The sequence below is a fragment of the Mugil cephalus genome, chromosome 9 (genome assembly GCF_022458985.1).
Source record: "Mugil cephalus isolate CIBA_MC_2020 chromosome 9, CIBA_Mcephalus_1.1, whole genome shotgun sequence".
Lineage (NCBI taxonomy): Eukaryota > Metazoa > Chordata > Actinopteri > Mugiliformes > Mugilidae > Mugil > Mugil cephalus.
Genome location: NC_061778.1, coordinates 11651196 through 11670337, shown reverse-complemented (window position 1 = coordinate 11670337; position 19142 = coordinate 11651196). Strand labels below are relative to the sequence as shown.

General features: G+C 45.1%; 1 protein-coding gene across 1 annotated transcript; it reads right to left on the bottom strand.

Moving 5' to 3' along the window:
• Window positions 1-8996: 8996 nt before the first annotated feature.
• On the bottom strand, window positions 8997-18980 carry znf296 (zinc finger protein 296). The gene is made up of 3 exons (XM_047593513.1): window positions 18685-18980; window positions 15976-16335; window positions 8997-12527 (listed from the first exon to the last, which is right to left on the bottom strand). The coding sequence occupies exons 1-3, from the start codon at window positions 18734-18736 to the stop codon at window positions 10789-10791; spliced, it is 2151 nt and encodes a 716-aa protein (XP_047449469.1). The 5' UTR covers window positions 18737-18980; the 3' UTR covers window positions 8997-10788.
• Window positions 18981-19142: the final 162 nt, after the last annotated feature.

The window sequence follows — 19142 nt, the reverse complement described above, 5'->3', positions numbered from 1 at the left end:
AATACATGAATGATATGTGCTCTTGTTTGTGTGCACACACCTGGTATGTGGCCTTGTTTGAGAGAAGAGCAAATATTTTAAATGTTTTATGGAGAAAGCAGCTTATTCAGCACATTTAAAGACATTCATATATGGGTTATATATCGATCGGGCGTAACATTATGGCCACCTTCCTAATGTTGTGTAGGTCTCCCTTGTGCCTCCAAAACATTTGTGACTCATCAGAGAATGGACATGGGTCTTCTGAGGGTGTCATGTGATGTCTGACAACAGAATATTGTTAGTGGGGGCCTTTGGGTCCTATGGGTTGAGGGGAGGGGACTCTGTGGGTCAGGCTTGTTCCAGTGAAGTCAAGTCAACAATTTGTTCTGTCCTTTTTTTATTCATTTATTTTTTTTTAGTTGTTTCTAAACTTTTTTGTGCGTCTCTGTGTCAGGCCGCATCCTGCTGTTGATGGCTGCTGCAATTAAGGAGTGTCATTGCTATGGGTTGGTGGTGAATGGTCTGATCTAGGTGGATGGTTCATGTCTAAGTAACATCCATTTGAATTCCAGATCGAAAAGTTTCCCAGCAGAACACTGAATTGGCACAAGATGGATTTACTTCTTCTGTCTGTGGTTTTAATGTTATGGCTGATCAGTATATGTCCTGATAAAATCAATCTTATTCCCTACATAATTCAACTTTACACATATATATAAATATACATATAACACTCAGACTCTTTGCGTGTATATTGGACACTGCCTGTTAATAAAGTACATATTAAAGTGTATTTTGAATTTTGAATAAAGTAGAAATAAAGTTTCTGATTCGGAGGCAGCACATAAGCAGGAGGTGGCGTCAGTTCAACAAAACCGTCGCTAGGTGGCAGGCTGCTCCAACCAAAGGCCTCACCACGTCAACTGTGGGGTTCACTGTCAACTGTGTCGCTAAAATCTCTCTGAAGTAACCGTCTCGTTGCAGATTTTAGGAAACAGACTGTAAAGACCCAATAAATATATTCATAGGAATAAACATTTTCGATCATAATAATGAGTGATGTGTAATGAGTGATCTGAATCAGCATAGTAATTAACACATTTCAAGGTTTTGAATGAAACGATAAGGTTTTTGTTTTGTTTTTTTACTTTGACAGCCTATAAACATATTTTTTCATATTTTTACGCCCTTTATTTTGTATATAAACGCTTAGAATAAGACACATTTATTTAAAGTCAATATACACTACAAGTCATATGTTCGGACACACTTCCTCTTTTAATGGTTTTTCTTTATGTTCATGACTGTTTACATTGTAGATTCTCACTGAAGGCGTCAAAACTATGAATGAACATATCTGTTATTATGTAGTAAACTTAAAAAAGTGTGAAATAACTAAAAACATGTTTTAATAGCCACCCTTTGCTTTGATTTCTGCGTTGCACACTCTTGGCACTCTCTCAACGAGCCCCATGACTTAGTCACCTATAATGGTTTTCCAACAGTCTTGAAGGAGTTCCCAGCGATGCTGAGCACTCTCTGGTCCGTCTCATCCCAAACCGTCTTGATTAGGTTTAGTTTGGGTGACTGTGGAGGCCAGGCCAGTCCATCACACTCCTTCTTGGTCAAATAGCTCTTACACAACCTGGAGGTGTGTTGGGGGGGGTCATTGTCCTGGTTCAAAAATAAATGACAGTCCAACTAAGCACAAACCGGATGGGATGTCACTGCAAGATGCTGTGGTAGCCATGCTGGTTCAGTGTGACTTCAATTCTGAATAAATCCCCAGCAGTGTCACCAGCAAAATCCCCTCACACCATCACACCTCCTCCTACATAGCCCGTCCGTTCACCTTCTCTGAATTCCACGTGGGTGGAACCAAAGATCTAAAATGTGAAGTCATCAAACCAAAGCACAGATTTCCACTGGTCTGATGTCCACTCCTTTCTTGGCCCAAACAAATCTCTTCTGTTTGACATCTTTCCTTAGTGGTGGCTTGTTAGCAGCTATTGATCATAAAGGCCTGAGTCACGCAGTCTCCTCTGAACATCTGGGACACATTCAAAGTTTTTGCAATTTTCCAGACTTACTGACCTTCAGTCCTTATAGAAACGATGAACTGTTATTTTTCTTAACTTAGCTGTGCACCAACCTGACTTCTGCACAACACAACTGATAGTCCCAACCCCATTAAGAAGGCAAGAAATTCCACAAATGAACCCTGACAAGGCACACCTGTGAAGTGGAAACTATTTCAGGTGACTACATCATAAAGGTCACAGAGAGAAGGAGAAGGGTTTGTTAGTGTTTTCGACAAAGCAAAAGGTGGCTACTTTGATGAATCTAAAATATAAAACACATTTTGAGTTATTTAACATCTTTGCTACTTAATTCCACATATCTTGCTTCATATATTTGATGTCTTCAGTACGTATCTACAATGTAGAAAGTAGTAAAAAAAAAAAAAAAAAACATTGACCATGAAGGTGTGTTCAATCTTTTGACTGTTACTGTACATTGTCATTAAAGGATGTTTTATTGCTTATAAATTATTCATCAATGTATAATTGATCAGTTATGTATGAATTAGGTTGATTAATCCCTCTGTACCTCCAGCAGGACCAAAGTTCGATAGGTAATAATTCCTGGACAAAAAAAAAAACAAAACTTAAATTGTGGAAACTAAAAAGAAAACTGTATAAAATATTAGCTGCAGGCTGACATGCAAGATGTAGGTGACTAAACGTCAAGGTTTGTGACTGTTACAGACTAAAAATCACAGTTCACCATTAATAATATAATTTATTTTTTATTATAAGGTTGTGCCCAGGTCCATCGTTATGCAACTAAAAGCTGTTGTGCATCTTTCTATTTATCTTTTGTGGCCCTTACTAAAACATCTCCTAATTTACACAATGATATCCAGACGTTCAGCTCTCAGCATGTTCACGTGCCACAATATCGGTGTAATAAACTATTCATGATTGTTTTCAGCTGTGCCACCTATTCGAGCCTTTGTAAAGTTTTCGGAAGGAGTGCTTTGGACTCCCTCCCCTCCTGTGTGCACCACTTGTGAACTGTGGTCCGGACTCAAGCAATCTGAAGTGGACATCCAATTATCGTCCCCCTCCTCCCCCATCCTTTCCCTCTTGTGTCGTGTCATTCACCAAGTTTAGGTGGATATCCATCTCCAATAAACCGTTGTCCTGCTGCGCTCACTCTGGGCCTCTCCAGGCGTCTCCAGCCGCCCCTCCATCACACGCATGATTACACCGAAAACGTGAGAGTGACCGGGACTAAACAAACAAGAAGAATAGCGACACAGATCCGCCTAATGGTCACCATTTAACTCCATTCACGGCCTCTCCATTATGTCCGTATGGTCTTTGAGGACGGGATTATAGGACGCCTCAGTGACAAAGGTCAGAGGGCCGAGCAGACACTCCCACACCTCCGTGACCTGCTCTGATCCCACGACCCCGGCACCAGCAGCCCCCCGACCCCGCTCGCTCTCCCCGCTGGTTAACCGGCTTTGTCCCGGCCCGTTTTCTGCCGCATCACTCACACACACACATCACCGCGGGAGGAACGGATCAGGAGATGGACAGGGGGGGACACAATTATCACAGAAAGGACCGACAACAGCCAAACAGTGAAAAAACAAATAATTAGGGATTTCTTTAAGATTTATTGAGTTTATTTCTTCTTGTCTAAATCGAATTTATTTCTATTTTGTGGTGTTTGCTGGTGTTTTCTCATCTTTGTCATGTAAATACATACAGTAACTTGCTTTATACATTATAAACTTGTTGTTTCCATTTTAAATGTCTTATTTTTAATGCTAAAGCTAAAAATTCAGAAATGGGTTTGTTTGTTTTTTTCAGACAAAGCATTTTAATGAAGTATTAACATCTTATCATGCTTATCTGTTAAAGTTTCCATAACCAGCAACATAGTAAATTTATTTCATGCTTTTTGTCAGCAATTTTATTAATCTTCCTGTTGGAATAGTTAATTTACTTATGTACTTGTACTTTATTCCAGAGGTAAATATTTTGTTCATTAATTTGACAGCTGGTGTTAGTTAACTTTGCTAACTGATACTTTTCAGACAAAGTCTATGACCAGCTTTAAAAAATATGATAAACCACATTAAATTATCCTCTTCCAAATATTTATTTAATCATGTACTATTGTGTATTTCTGTGTGTATTAAGACAGGATTTGTCTCACTGGAGCGTCCCGAGAGCAAGTTCGTGTACATCTCAGTAACTAATCAAGTCCCAATCGTGCAGATGCAAATTGCAGCAAGCAAAGAAATGAGAAGACAAAGGAAATATACAAGAAGTATGCAAATCGTAAAGATTTATTTAAGCGGGGTGACAGTGGACATTTGCTGCATGTGAATATTCTGGTTCAGGCAGTTCAGAGATGCAGTTAACCTGCCCTCAGGCCTGTAGGGAGCAAACACATGAAAGCATTTTCACCTGTCACAGGACTGAACTCCTAACCTTAGTCTTCATGCTATCAAGGCAGCACATCTGACTCCATTGCTGCCTGTTTGTGCAGAGAAGGTGAAGGCAGTAACGTCAGTATGGTAAAAATCCAGTTCTTCCAGCATTTATGGCTCACCGTTACTAGGCCAGATGATAAACAAAACTGTCTGACCTAAATAAGTGTTTTGAGTGTGATTACCTGAGCAACTGACTAACTGTGTTTGTGTCAGGGTCACAAAGAGGGTCACCAGGATCAGCACGGACAGTATAATGTGTTCGTCAAAGACAAAGAGTGTAACAGATGTTTGAACAGTTTACCAGAGAGGACCATCCCATTTAAGTAGTTTGTTTGGCTGCATGTTTATTTACCCTAGAGTCTCCTTAGATGAACAGTCTAATATGTATGTGAGGTAAAAAAAAATAAAAATTAAAAAACATTTGATGATATAAAAATCTACACTTCAGGTGAAAAATCTATTTCAGAAGCCCCAGTCAGAAATCAAAACATTGATGGGACACTATTATGTTTTGGACATGTATCGTACCGTGTCGTGTCGCATCGTATTGCTCCCTACAGTTTACATGACATCATATTTATCATATCACATCACATCGTATCGTATTTATCATATCATATTGATTCTATCGTATTATATTGATCGCATCTTATTTATTGTATCGTATCATATTCATCGTATCGTATCATATTGATCTTATCGTATGATATTTATTGTATCATATTCATTGTATTATGTTGATTCTATCGTATCATATAATCGTACCATATTGAACGATATTTATCGTATTGTATCATATTCATCATATTTTTTCATATTTATTGTATCATGCTGATCGCATCACATCGTATCATATTGGTCGTATCATGTTGATTGTATCATATCATATTGACTTTATCGTACCACATCATATCGTATCACATTGATCGTATCGTACTATTTCAACCCCATTTGATGTGTGGTATGGCAAAGAGCCGATCCCCTTATTCAGATTAGTTTCGGAACTTATTTCCTCCGTCATTTTCCAGAGACCGTTTTTGTCTGTTTTATTCAACAAAGTGTACCATGCTGTGAAAAAGGAGAAATCTGTGAACTTCCTCCTCTTTTGTTTTTAGACCGACCTGCCTCCAGTCTCATCAATACTACCTCATACCCAGAGCGAACTGCAGTGACACTCCTCCCTCAGAGCTCGTCTGCAGTGATCAGTGACATTATATAACCCCCCCATAAGAATGAACCCTCCTTGTCTTTCCCTGCTCTCATTATCTGAAGGTGTTGAATGGCAAAAACAGAGGCACTGGATTGACGGATGGCTGCCCGAGACCGAGTCTCCTCTCACCTTGTCCTCCCACATTCTCACTGTTAGAGGTTGGGAGCGTGAGGGGAGGGGAGGAGGGAGGGGGAGACGAAGCGGGTGTAATTCCAGGGTTCAGGTTTCACTCTGCGGTCGTTGCGGGAGGAGGGACGGGTGAGAGAAGGTGGGGATTGTGGGAACTGTGCGAGGATAAAGAGCAGAGAGGGAGTCCTGTGGTTTGTCTGACCACTCCCAAATGCATCTTTCTCTTTCTTGTTATCCCCGTCTCAGTCAGCCCTGTTCTGATGATTTAATCCTGAGCCTCTGCCTCCTCCTCAGCTACTCTGAGTAGGAAGAAGACAACAGGACAGGGACTGCAGAGATGATTGGAGGCTTCACACAGTAGAAACACCATGAGAAATGTAATTAAAAACCCACAGTTAATTGGCTTTTTACATGATAAAGCACAATCGCCTCATACATAAGTGAGAGCCTCTCAAGGCCACAGGCCTGGCCTATGGCAAAGGAAAAACACAGCTCATACATTCCCTTTGTTCTGAGCATTTTTCAGAGCTAATCATCATAAGTTTAATCTGAATATGTGATTGTACCATTACTGCTAGAAAACGGCGTTTCTTGTCTATGAAGTCCATGACTGCTTCTAGATTGCTCAGTGAATAATTCACTTTTAGGTTTGGAATTGATGCCGGTCGATGCTCCAGTTTGAAAGATATTGGAAGTAGCAGTCTGGGAAAGTTTGGACTGTTATGAGTCCCATTTTTCTCCTTGGTCTTATTAACAATAATCTATGCCATAGGCCTTCAAATGAGGGTCTGCGGAGGCACTGCAGGGGGGGTTGGAAAATCTTTGGTTAATTAGACACACATATATATATAGACACTCACATAGATATATATATATATATTCTTTTTTATTTTCCCCCCTCAAATTTTTATTTCTTTAAATACACATTAATATGAATCCAACATATTTTAGTAAAGGGACAAAAGAGCTTAATATTGAATGCAAAATGATAATAATAATAATGTATATTTATAAATAGCACTAGGCCGAGTAGCCCGAAAAACGTTGCAGACCTCTGACCTATGCACTTACAACTCAGTTGTCAAAACGACAGCAAAGACCAACTCATTGTTTTACCTGCGAGTTATATGTGAATATGCACAATATGTCAAATAAAATAGCAATTGGTGAAAAGGCCTTTTTCATTCCACTCAGATAAAAATCGTTTGCCAATTTCAGCGTTTGTGGTTGATTGTTTGTATGAACAGCTCACAGCTCTGAGGTCACTGAGCCACATCTGTAGTCTACGTAATGGTCACTTATCTACTTATCTGCAGTTTTTGTCACTTTGTTCTTGTGTAGCGGTTGTCTCTTGTCTCTGTCCTACTTACTGTCTTTTGGTTGCCTGTTCTCTCCGTCCTATTTAATTTCTTTTTGTCACTGGTTCGCTTGACTTGTGCTGATGTGGCATTCGAATCTCCCCCATGGGGATCAATAAAGTATTATGTCATCTCTTAATGTGATTGTCTTATTCTCTTCTATTTTATGTGGGGTTTTGGAGGACTATTATTTTTTTTTACTCATTATTTAAACAAAGCTTGCTCTTGTAAAAAATAAAGGTGTAATGTCTCAATAAACTTATAAATGAAAACATTTGCGCTGCGATGACTAAAACTCACTAGATTTCCATCTCAGTAATTTGATGAGATAATGAGAGATGAATGGATGCAGGAACAGCTTAGGAAGTTTACAAAAGTGTCACTTAATAGAAATGAAACGTAGCTCTTAAGAAGCCGTTAGTGTGTGTGCGCGCAGCTTATTAACTACCCTTGTGACAGTGCTGTGTAACCTCAACCAACTTCCACACAAAACAAAAGCTTTCTCTGTTGAGCCGAGACACAACCATTAGATCTCAAAGTCCACACTGCTATCGCCCAGGGGCAGTCACTGGTCAGAAAGCACTCCGACGCACAGTGGCTGACATGATAAACTCTCCTCGTTGTGATTGGTCCCGTGTGGGGGGGACTGACACTGACCTGTGCAGAGTTTGACAGCGGCTCAGATAGGCGTGGACGGCAGGAAGACAAAGGGCACCCAGGGACGAGGAAAAGATATCCACTTGCTGCAGGGGCTAGTGTGCTATGCTCTGCTCTGTATCAACTTACCTTACATAATTGGGCCCTTACGAGCACCAAATGGCGCTGGCTGTGGCGCCCAAACATCCAGGCAGAGTGGAGTTTACCGGAGGGAGAGGTGGAGGATGTTACCTGTCACCTGTACTGTCCTCCCTCCTTTTTTTTTTTTTTTTTTTTTACCCCCAATGGAGAGAAACGGACAAACTGACTCATCTGGAACTGAGGGGTTTCTGTCTTCACTTCCTCCTTATACCTCGTAACACAATGGTAATTGGTAAGAGTGGGCGTGTGTGCATCTGGTGCAATAACCTCCTCTCCACCCGCACCCCCCCTCCCCCTCCCGCCCCCACACACACACAACGCATCTAACCCTACTCCTCCTCTTCATCTACCCAGCCCCCACCTTGTTGAAAGCTCATTAAAAGACCTGCTGTTAATGAGCTAGAGGGATCACAGAACTTCATTTTCATTAGGGAGGGGGGGTTAAGGCCAGAGATGCTGGTGCAGAGGTTTTTATGCCCTTAAAATGGAGTCAGCAATTATCTCAACCCCTTGACACTCCCCACCCACCCTGCTCTGCCTCCGAACATGCCCACAAACAATAACCAAACTACTGCCCGTCCCACCCCCTTTACAATTTAGTATCCTGAGAAATCGTGGTCGCCCGTGTCCCATCACAGCTCGCTGCACCCACCTCTCAATCAGCACCAACTCAAACATATCCTCATACACCCCCCCCCACTCACCCCCCAACAACCACCATCCAGCAGAATTACATTACAGTGTTTCTAGACAAAGCCAGTAACATCACAGGGATGTAAACAAGGAGTGAGGGTCCCTAATCCAAACACTCACATTAAAAATTAATAAGTCAGCGCTGACTGTGGTCCTCAGAGAAACGACCCACACTGACTAAGACAACATCCTGGTGAGAAAAGAGGACTTAAAATAGTTTCTAACGCTTTGTTCTTGATCCCAGAATAAGAAAAATAACAAGCACGAAAAAAAAAATAAGAGGGAAGAAAAAAAAAAACTCAACAACATGAAATATTTGACCTCAATTCTTTATTGAGGCTCCTTGTGACAAGGTCAATTACAAAATGGTGTCAAGTTTACAAAGACAGCAGAGCGGCATAGCTTCACAATAGCCAGTGTTCAACTTTGAAGGAAACTATTGGCAACGCTAAGAAGAATGGAAAGCATGTAACAGGGGCAGGCAGATAATAATATTAATAACAATAATAATAATGATAGCAAGAGCAAGAACGTATATACAAATTATTATCCCTGAACAGTTACGCCGCACTCGTTCATGATTCAATTTTAAACAACACACACAAGCATTTGTTTTGACCTGAATGCGGCAGAGATCAGAAAATCTGTAACACAAAGTCATCACAGTAGTCATGGGCGAAAAAATAAAAAAAAAATAAAAAAAATAGAAAAAAGGTGTCAACGTCCACTTAAAGACTTGTTTTATTTCTTAAATGAACCGATCTTCTCCTGATGAACTTGTGTTTAAGTCCCACGTGACCTGAGAAGTATGTGACGCTGCAATTATTCGAGTCACGCTTCGGACACAAGTTCACAGGACAGAGGGGTTCATGTAGAAGTGCGACCCCCCCCACCCATCCTCAATGTCCTAATATGTACACACGCACAAAAACATTCATCCAACTCACTCAAGTGCTCGCTTGGCGGCTTGGCCCCCCCCCCGATCCCACCCCCACCCCAACAATCAACTAGCTACTGCTGCACCTCTTCTCAACCCTGGAGTTCAGCAGTGAAACAGACTTTTTCAGTTACACAACCACCGACATGCACCATCCATAAATTAGGAAGACCTGGCTGCAAAGACATGCAAGAGCTTTCAAGCGGCCCGGCACTTTACAAATGTAAACAACGAAAGAGCGAAATAACCATCACAATAATAATAGGTACAAACAGAGATACAATACACACCCGTTTCACATGTAGGTAAAAATTGCCGTTTTTTTTTTGTTTTTTTTATGCATAGAAACTAATTATGGAACACATCAGTAGGGGAGACTTTAAAGCCTCCATATTCACATTTATTTAAAAAATAATATATAATAACAGAACAGAAAATGATCCACACATACTGTCACAAAGTCAGGAGACACAACCTTGCTAGGCCCCCGTGAGTCTTGTAAACATTATGTTAAGTGACAAGTGTTGTGACAACCGAGCGCCTTTAAAAAGAGGAGTCTGAGAAACTGCAGGCAGACAGTGTTTGGATTCATTTCACCCCTGCCTCCGTTCAAACATCTTTAGTCTTTAAAAGGTCTTCTCAAACGAAAAACCAGCTAGGTAGCACAAAACGACCTCGCTCCGTTTGTCGGTGCTGAAAATATATTAACAGCTCTATTTTTTTTCATCAATATAATTCATTCTCCGCGTCATGTGACGGTTAAGATCCGTCGGCACCTGTCCAGTGGGTCACCAGACATAAATCACACGTTTTTTGCATCCTGCGCTGCAACATGGTGATCAGTTTCCTGTGTCGGTGTGGACTGTGGCGGTTCACTTCCTGTTCAAGAGCTATGGTAATCTCCCCGTTGAATGTCATGGCCTTGTTTTTCTCTGTGGTCTGTAGGCACTTAGTTTCAACCAGCGGCTTTGCATACAATCGTGAAAGAACGTTGCTGCTGCGTGCCTCGTTGCTGGCAGAGAGGATGGGGCTTTATACACTGCTGTGGCTTCTTCTTTAAACTCCAGTTTAACTTGACTTGGGGGTGGGATGAGTTCCTTTACATGAATAGGCAAGCTAAATCCTATACAGTGCTATTTTACTGTCAGTGGATGACTGAGAGCAGCTCTCAGGGGGCAGAGGTCAGAGGTAAGCTCGCTTCTGCACAGCTCTCTGGTGGGAGATCGCTCACCACGGCGGGACTCCTGACACCAACACACTCTGACTGCCCCTGCCCCACGTCACCCATGTTCACGTCACTAGTTTTGCCCTCCGCCTCTATCCGCTCAAAGCCGGCCTCCTCATCCTCCATTTTCACCACCACCGCTTCTTCCTCGGCTTTTATCGCAGCTAAAGTGTCCGCGGCGCTGGCCTGCGCGTACGCGCCAACGCTGGCATGGCTCAGGCCGTGCACTTTCTTCAGATGTTTCTCCAGCGTGGCGTAGACCGTGAAGGGCACCGCGCACAGCTGGCACAAGAAGGAAGCCTTTGCTCCCTGGGCGCCGTGGGTCTTCATGTGACGCGTCAACTTTGAGCTCTGGGCGCACGCGTAGTTGCAGAGGCCGCAGCGGTAGGGCCGCTCACCTGTGTGGCTGCGGCGGTGCACAGTCAGGTTGCTGCTGTTTCTGAACTGCTTACCACAGTACTCGCAGGCTTCGTCTTTCTTTTTCTTACCAGTCGAACCGGTGTTGTTATTATTGCTTCCTGCGGGGTTAACAACTCCCACTACACTCCTCCGTTCATTGTCCCTCTGCCACTCATGCACGGCCTCGCTGACTTTGGCCGAAGTCCACTCCTTCTCCCTCTCGATGATCTCCCTTTGGTCGTTCTCCCACTCTCCGACGCCTCGCACTCGCTCGCCCGCCTCAGGACGTTTGGGGGTGCAGTTGCCACTAGCGATGCCGCTCTCACCACTTCCTCCCGTCTCTCCGCTCTCCAGCGAGCCTTCAGAGGGGCTGGCGCAGGGCGAGGTGTGCTGGGGCTCCCCCTGCCCCTCTGCCTCCTCCTCAGCGCCCTCTCCCCCCTCTCTCGGGCGCTGGTACAGCCTCAACAGGTCCCGGTCTGTGGGTCTGACCTGGGAGGTCAGCAGCATTAGGCCTGAAGCGAGGGAGGGGTGTTTGGGGAGGGTCAGGTCCAGATCAGAGGGGCCCTGGACTCTCACATCTGTACCGACCATTCCTTTCCCCGTCATTCTTGCAGGCTGCATCTGAAAAATCCCCCGCACCCCTTGCCTCCCTACGTCCTCCTCCATCATGACCATCTCCACCGACTCATACCCACCTCCTCCACTTCCAGCTTCCCGGTGGTGGCCTCTGATGTGACGAGCCAGTTGACCGCTCTGAGCGAAGGCTTGCCCGCACACCCCACAGTGGTAGGGCTTCTCGCAGGCGTGAGTCCGGCGGTGGGCGGACAGAGCGCGCAGGGAGTGGAAGTTCTGCTCACACATTTCACAGTGGAAGTCGGCCGTCTGGGGAAAGGGAGAAGCTGCTGGCGGAGATGAGGACGGAGAGAGCACCATGCCTCCGGGGGAGATGTTATTATTCCCCTCGGCGAGCTCCCTGAGCCGCACTGAAAAGTTCAGGGCCTGCGGGTTGCTGGAAGAGGAGGCGTTGTGAGTCTGGCGGGAACGGCCGGGGCGCAGGGTGGAGGGCTGGAAGGCCGAGGCGAGAGCCTGGCTGAGGTGGCGTGGGTCCAGGACGGCCGTGGCAGTCTTGCGACCCCCTCTTCCTCCCATGTCTTCGCCATCCTCCTCGTCCTCCTGGTAGATGCTGAAGGAGTGTGTGTGCTGGGCGTGCTGTAAGAGCGCCCATGCAGATGGAAACACGCCTTCACACTGCTGGCAGGTAAAATATGAGGGCTCCTCTGACACTGCAAACAAAGATGGACAAAATGTCGGTGGGTTAGGGATTTTGCATCAAAATGTCACATTCTTTTGAAATGTCTTTGAAATGAGTTAAAAGCCATAGAATCGAATGGCCCTGGCACCAAAACATTGACATATTGTCATTTTATACTGAACGCTGAGAACTACACAGCAATTTATCAGTCATTTGGACCGTAGACTCAAACGCAAATATTCTCTCTTCTTTTAGCTCCATTTTTGGTCTCTACCACCAAAATTTAGGACATTAAGCAGCTTAATCTTCAACGTGTTCACAAGTCAGTCACCAACTTTGTCGGTCTACTGTCGATGATGAGCAGGTGGGTTTTCAGAGCGCCCCTCAGAAAGAAGAACGACTGAACGAAAACCAGTAAAGTTCAAGGGCTCGAAAGTCCAAACAATGAGTTCAAAGAGTCAACAGAGCTGAAGAAAAGTGACGAGCAGCATGATCATTATCTACGGTTTTATCACCGCAAGCTCCACTTTCACAACAAGCAGTCAGATGATCCTGCCCTAATGTTATAACAACCGGTGCAGCAACTTTTAAGTTATACGTGCTGAAAATGAGTGATGATAGACGGACTGCCACGGCTTCTAATGTAGACGAAGGTGATGACGGAGGAACGCACCAACAAGGATAGACAGAACGAGACAGTGCAAAGGTGAGTGGGGAAAAGTATGAAACAAAGTAGAAGAGAGAAGCTGAAAGGCCGAGGGAGAGGCAAGCCGTGTCGCCAAGTACATCTGGAGATATTTTATATTTGGATAGCTTTGTCTCTTAACCGAGACCCACTCTCCAATTAAGCTGCAAATTGCTAATTAGCAGAACGTAGAAAACGAACGCTTTATGTAAATCAGGCACTGACTCAGCCTGCTTGACAAATGAGGCCTTTCTGCATAAATCAAAAATTGGAGAGAAGATCGTCAAATTGAGGGGGAAAACATTTTTCTCCCACTTTTTCTTCCCATTTTTGGAGAGGTTCAAAGCCGACTCTGCTATAAGCCTCTTTCATGTTTCCTCAAGTCAAATCCTTCTGTATTTTACTGGAGGGGGGGAGGAGAGTGAAGATGAAAAAGAGAGCAACTGTTTCTTTCTCTCTTTCCCCTCTCTCCCGCCCTCCCTCTGTCTGGAGAGGAGCCGTGGTGTTCATGTCCTTTAACCTAGCCCGAGGAGAAACCCAGGAGAAGTTGAGATACTTCTTAAAAAAAAAAAAAAAAAAAAAAAAAAAATAGGGTGAAGAGTGAGAGCAGGAGAAGAAAAAAAAGGAGCAAGAGATAGGTAGGTCAGGGCTCAGGAGATAAAAAGAAAATGAGATAAAAAGATTATAATGTAGTACGGGGGGCCAGGAGACACCACGAAAATATGTCACCCCTTCGGATTGTACTTGAGACCCATCCTCCAACCCCGGCTCTCGTCACCCCTCCGCCTCCCCAAAACCCTCCAAATCTTTCCCTGAGGGGGGGGCTTTTGTCTCGGGGTCCTGGAGTGAAACACAATACCCAGCCGGTTTCTCTTTCCTCCACTCTCTATCCCCTCTCACTCCTTTTTTTTTTTTTTTTGTAAGGATTCCCATTTGGCCCGGGGTAGCACTTGAATATTAAGCAGAAGCAATAACTACTAATTAAAAATGCAGATTGGCTGGGAGCACTAACGAGCAGCAGGCAGAATCTCTTTTCCCTTGGGAGGCAGAGGGAGGAGAAAAGAGAGGAAGATGAGGAGGAGGAGTAGGGGGGGGCAAGAAATTGAAAGAGGGCAAAGCGAAAGTGTGTTGAAGATGGGGGGGGTGAAAAAAATGGGGGGGTGGTGGTGTTGGAGATGAGGAAAAAACAAACAAGGAGAATAAATAAAAAGAATTGAGAAAGAGCGGCTAAGTAATATCTGTTAATTAAAAAATCTCTCGTGGTACGTTTGATTGAAAACAGAAAACGAGGGAGAATGTAAGAATGGTGGTAACGTCTTACCTCTTTCTTTCAAGTTCTCTTGATCAAACATACTTCTTTACCCCCTTTCATCATTTACATTCAGTTGCTCTCTGAAAAAGCACCTCCGCTCACTTACAACCCAGTTAAATCGTTTTTTACCTATGTGACGTCCAGGAATTCAAACTTCATGGTAAAAAAAAAAAAACTCCTCTTTACCGTTACCAACCGAACTAATCCACGCATGTATTAGTCACATGCTGTCACACACTTTTCCACCCCCTAGCCGCGCACACGTGTCGTGTTTGTTGTATAATAGTGCGGCCGCTAAATTACTAAACTGGTGCGTTCTGACTGTAGGTAAGAGGCAGACTGAGAGACGAGAAACAGACTGAAATAGAAAAACAAGAGAGGTTGTGGACAAACGGAAACGGTGCGTGCATCCGTCCCCCGAGCGTTACACAAAGGAAGGAACTGCTAACGTGTGTGTACATGGCAGAGAGCGTTTCAAAATGTGCAAAGGGGCACTCGCTCGTGCTGCGGGTGTGTGGCAAGATGCTCTGTCCATTTGCAATCATTTGCAACATCTTTCAGACTCCAGACTCGGGGATGCCGCGTGACCTTCAAATGCGTCTGACCTTAGAAAGGAAAACACGCTCTCTTTTTGGACAGGCACGAAAAATCTTCGGAAGGATTTTCATGGAAAATTCATGAATGTCTGATTGACTTCTGATGAACTTGACCTCCGCTGTGACGCATTAGTCACATTTCAGATCATCTTGTCAGAAGCGAAGAGAGAGACGTTCAGGACAGTCAGAAGAGACTTGGAAACGGGGGAGGAGGGAAAAGAAGATGAATGCGATGAGGAAAAAAGCAGGAGAAAAGAGGAGATTCCCAGGAGCTCAGGTGGCTCGGCCCGGGGCAGAACAGTGGGAGAGAGCAGAGGAGCTGCACATGATGCAACGTCCTCCATTACAGTGTCATGACAGCGAGGAGAACGGCGTGATCTGCCTCACATCCACTCCTCTGACCACTTCACGCTGCGGTGTGTGACGGCAACCATCAGCCCCCTTCACCGAAATCAACTGTGAGGCTGTTCCAGCGTAGAAACGTCTCGGGTTATCGGGGACAGGGCCTCAGACGCTGTTGTCCAGGAGGCAGTGGAGGGAGAAACATGTTTACCTGGCCATTCCACCTCAGAGACTGACAGCCAGGGAGATGAGAAGAAACTCTGGAGCTCAGGTGCTCGGTGAGGAGCCCTCGGGGACACATGGTGCCCTCCGAATGTTCCTGACGCCTATCCTTTCCACACAATTAGCCTGTGCGTCACTAACTCACGCAGGTCTGCTAATGGCAACGGCTAGTTAATGAGCTGGACTCGAGAGGGAGGAGGGGCGGTTGTTAGATGAAGAGGAGGGAGGTTGAGGGAAAAAAAAAACAAAACAAAACAAAAAAAAAAAACAGAGTCACTAATTAGCAACCTGCCATCGTCTCCTGCTCCTTCCGAGCGCTCACCTGCTTTGCTGTGGTCCGCCTTCACCTTCATGCCGGGCTCCTCCCCCCAGACTCGGTCCCTGGCCGCCCCTCTCCGGAGCTCAATGAAGCCCGGCCCCAGCTCGCCACCGGTGACCTGCTGCCGGGCTCGGCCGGCAGGTGAGGGGGGCGTAGTGCTGGCGTCGGGGGCCGGATTTCGGGTGCTGCAGCCGCCCTGTTTGTGCTGGATGAACGCCAGGATGTGAGCGAGGGGGAAGGCCTGGCTGCACTGGCCACAAGTTAGGAGGTCGCGACCGTCGTCGGGACCCCGCACCTGTGGAGGAGGATGAGGAGGGTGGTGGTCGCCTGAGGGACCGGTGCCGTCTGCCATGTCAGTGGTATCTGAGGCAGGAGAGGGGGGGGGACACAGAGAGCTCGGTTAGAACCAGAGGAAGCTGGTTTTACCTTTAAATTATGGTGACACACAAATGCAGAGGTACAGTTTTAGTGCCCTTTAGTGGCAAAAAAAAAAGAAATAAAAATTTACATTTTTAATAAAACTGCTCGATTGATTGACAGATACATTATTGGGTAAATGCATTTAATGGTTTTTCAAGTGCATTTTTTTAAAAAAAAAAGTTCCCTATGAGAAGCAAGGGAATAAATGACTTTTGGTGAGACATCTCTGAACTTCATCTCCTCAAAAATCTATGCATTAATGGGAAAATAAAAATGCTAGCTTTTGAAAGTATTTAATCGGAGTCTGCGCTCCATGAAACAGAGTCACATTGCATCCTGGAAACTTATAAGCCCGCTAACATCATCTACAAATGTAAGACGTTTCTGAATCGGTCCCCCCTTTTTGTTTTTAGACACACACATATCTCCAACAAACTCAACGTAGTGCAGCGGTTTCGTATGTGACCGCCGGGCTGTAGTTACAGTTTTGATTTCTGCATTAAAAACTTTTTAAACATGACCTTAGAAATTAGTTACGGGGTACCGTTGACCTCAATGGAACAACAAACCAGGCGTGGGGATTGAAAGTGCTAGTTTCAGTTGCATGCTCTAGAGCAACCAGGCCAATCGGTTCAGTCTACACTGACCACTTCCTTTAAGCAGTTCTGAATACATCTGCACGCGGTGGCTGAGGCTGCTGGGTACATAGGAGGGGGACAGCTGTCCATCTCGGCGGAAACTTCAGTCTCCTTTTAATAGGACAGCAACAGAGTCTTGACAAGTCAGGCGACTGTATTAAAAGTGTATTATTGTGGGTGACATTTTCACCTTTACACTCTAAATAAAATGTGGCCTTATAAGCCACAGGCAGCGGGAGTTTCTCAACAGGAAGTGGATTGCAATAAAACTGAAAAAAAAAAGTGACTGAAGGTGTTAGAGATAAGAACCACCCCTGTGTTTTTTTTTTTTTTTGTTTTTTTTGTTTTTTTTCCCCTCCTGTGCAGGAACATGTGCAGGGCAGCTCATCAGATTCAACAACCTGACAAATCTTAATGCGGTTTGTGCTTTGATATGCATGCGCAGCTTGCAGGCTGGGGAGAACACACAGTGAGGAGAGCAGTGAGTACAACTTGAACCAAAAGAGCCTGTGTAAACTCAGATAGCCTCAGACCAGGAAGGATTCTTTGGAAGAGCAGTGGAGGGGGGGGGGGGGGGGGGGGGGGGGGGGGGGGGGGGGGGGGGTCAGAAGTCCTATTGCTCAACGCAGTCATGGGCACACCTTGATGCCTGGACTGAATCCACCTGCCCAGGGTGGGCCGGCTAGCATACAGGACAGGTACAGACAGTACAGTCTGAAGTCAGATCTCGCCAGTTGTTACTCAAAAATGTCACCTTTCCTGTTTCAGGGCTGCGCTGTTTGTGCAGACTTGCAAGGCGCGGTTACACTAACGCGCGCACAGACACACACACACAGGGTTGAGTCAAGGCCTGTGGTCACACTAGACATGCACCACTGGTCTCCAGTAGAGAACTGTAAAAAACAAATGGTGTTTGAGTTTCTGTCTTATTTCCTTTCAGCCATCACGCTTCTTTGTGAGACGTTTCTAATGTTCAAGTCAATTCTGGACATGGTCACATGGAGAGTTTGAATGGAAATGCTGTTTTTGTTTTAGAGAATTATTTAAATTGAAACAATGGAAAATAATTAAAAATCTGGCTTCGTATAAAGCAGGACAGAGTGTGGACTACTGGCTTCAAGGAAGAGTTGTGTCCCAAAGACTCATGAGACAGAGACCTACCGAGAAACTTGATCATAGTCTAACCTGGAAATATTAATCATCGTGTTCGGACCTGTAGCCTCTGAAAGCAGCGTGCCAATAAACCGGTCCTTCCTCTATGAAGACTGCTGCAGCAACAATACACATAAGGACAAACACAACACGAACACCGTGAGCCCTTACTTAAATATTTGCCTGTCAAGTCCGCAAACGGGATTAAAGAACCATGTTGGCTTGTTTAAGGTCAGTGTAAACGCAGAGATACTTTTAAAACCCCGTTGGGGAAGTGTTTCTGGTGAGTGGAAATCGAAATAACAACGTGCTCTCCGACCTTCTCATCAATTTAGTCAATACACCGTGATAAATGGCACCAGCGCGCATCCACACCAGGCGCGTAAACTGTGAGTAAAACAAACCTGGGGTCTGGGTTTGTTGTAATTTCACCTCAAATCATCACATTCATCCGTTACGGTTTCAACGCGCACCACACACACACACCGCTGCTCTCCCTTACCTTGAATTGCACTCAGGTGCTGCGGTCTGCTTCCAAGTTTGCGCCTGGACATCGCGTCGAGCGTTTGGCACCTTTTTTTTTCTCCCCAGCAAAGACCCAGATCGACCCGGACCCCGTGTGACTGCTCCTTCTCCGATAAGTTGACCGAGGGACGGACCGATAAAGACTAACTGGCCTCTGCCTAGATTCGCACTGAGATGTGAAGGCTGCGTTCAAGTTCACGCTTCTTCCCCCTGCAGCCAGTGGAGGGCAAAAGGGGGCATGGGCGACTGAAGGCACCGCCCGCCCCGCCGCGCCGCGCTTCTCCTCCGACCCTGACCCCGCCCTCTTCGGGTAACACACTCCTTTACCACCAGCTCATAGGCTTTCACTTTAAAAGCGTTTTCAGTTGTGCACTCCTTTGTGTGTCACTTTTTTTTTATCCGTTTGAATCACATCCAATAGTACAAATCGACATC

Excerpts from the sequence above, each read along its gene's own strand:
- znf296 (XM_047593513.1), bottom strand. The coding sequence starts at position 18,736 with ATGTCCAGGCGCAAACTTGGAAGCAGACCGCAGCACCTGAGTGCAATT. Across the intron at positions 16,336-18,684 it reads GCACCTGAGTGCAATTCAAG|ATACCACTGACATGGCAGAC; the intron begins GTAAGGGAGAGC and ends CTCCTGCCTCAG. Across the intron at positions 12,528-15,975 it reads GGCGGACCACAGCAAAGCAG|TGTCAGAGGAGCCCTCATAT; the intron begins GTGAGCGCTCGG and ends CTTTGTTTGCAG.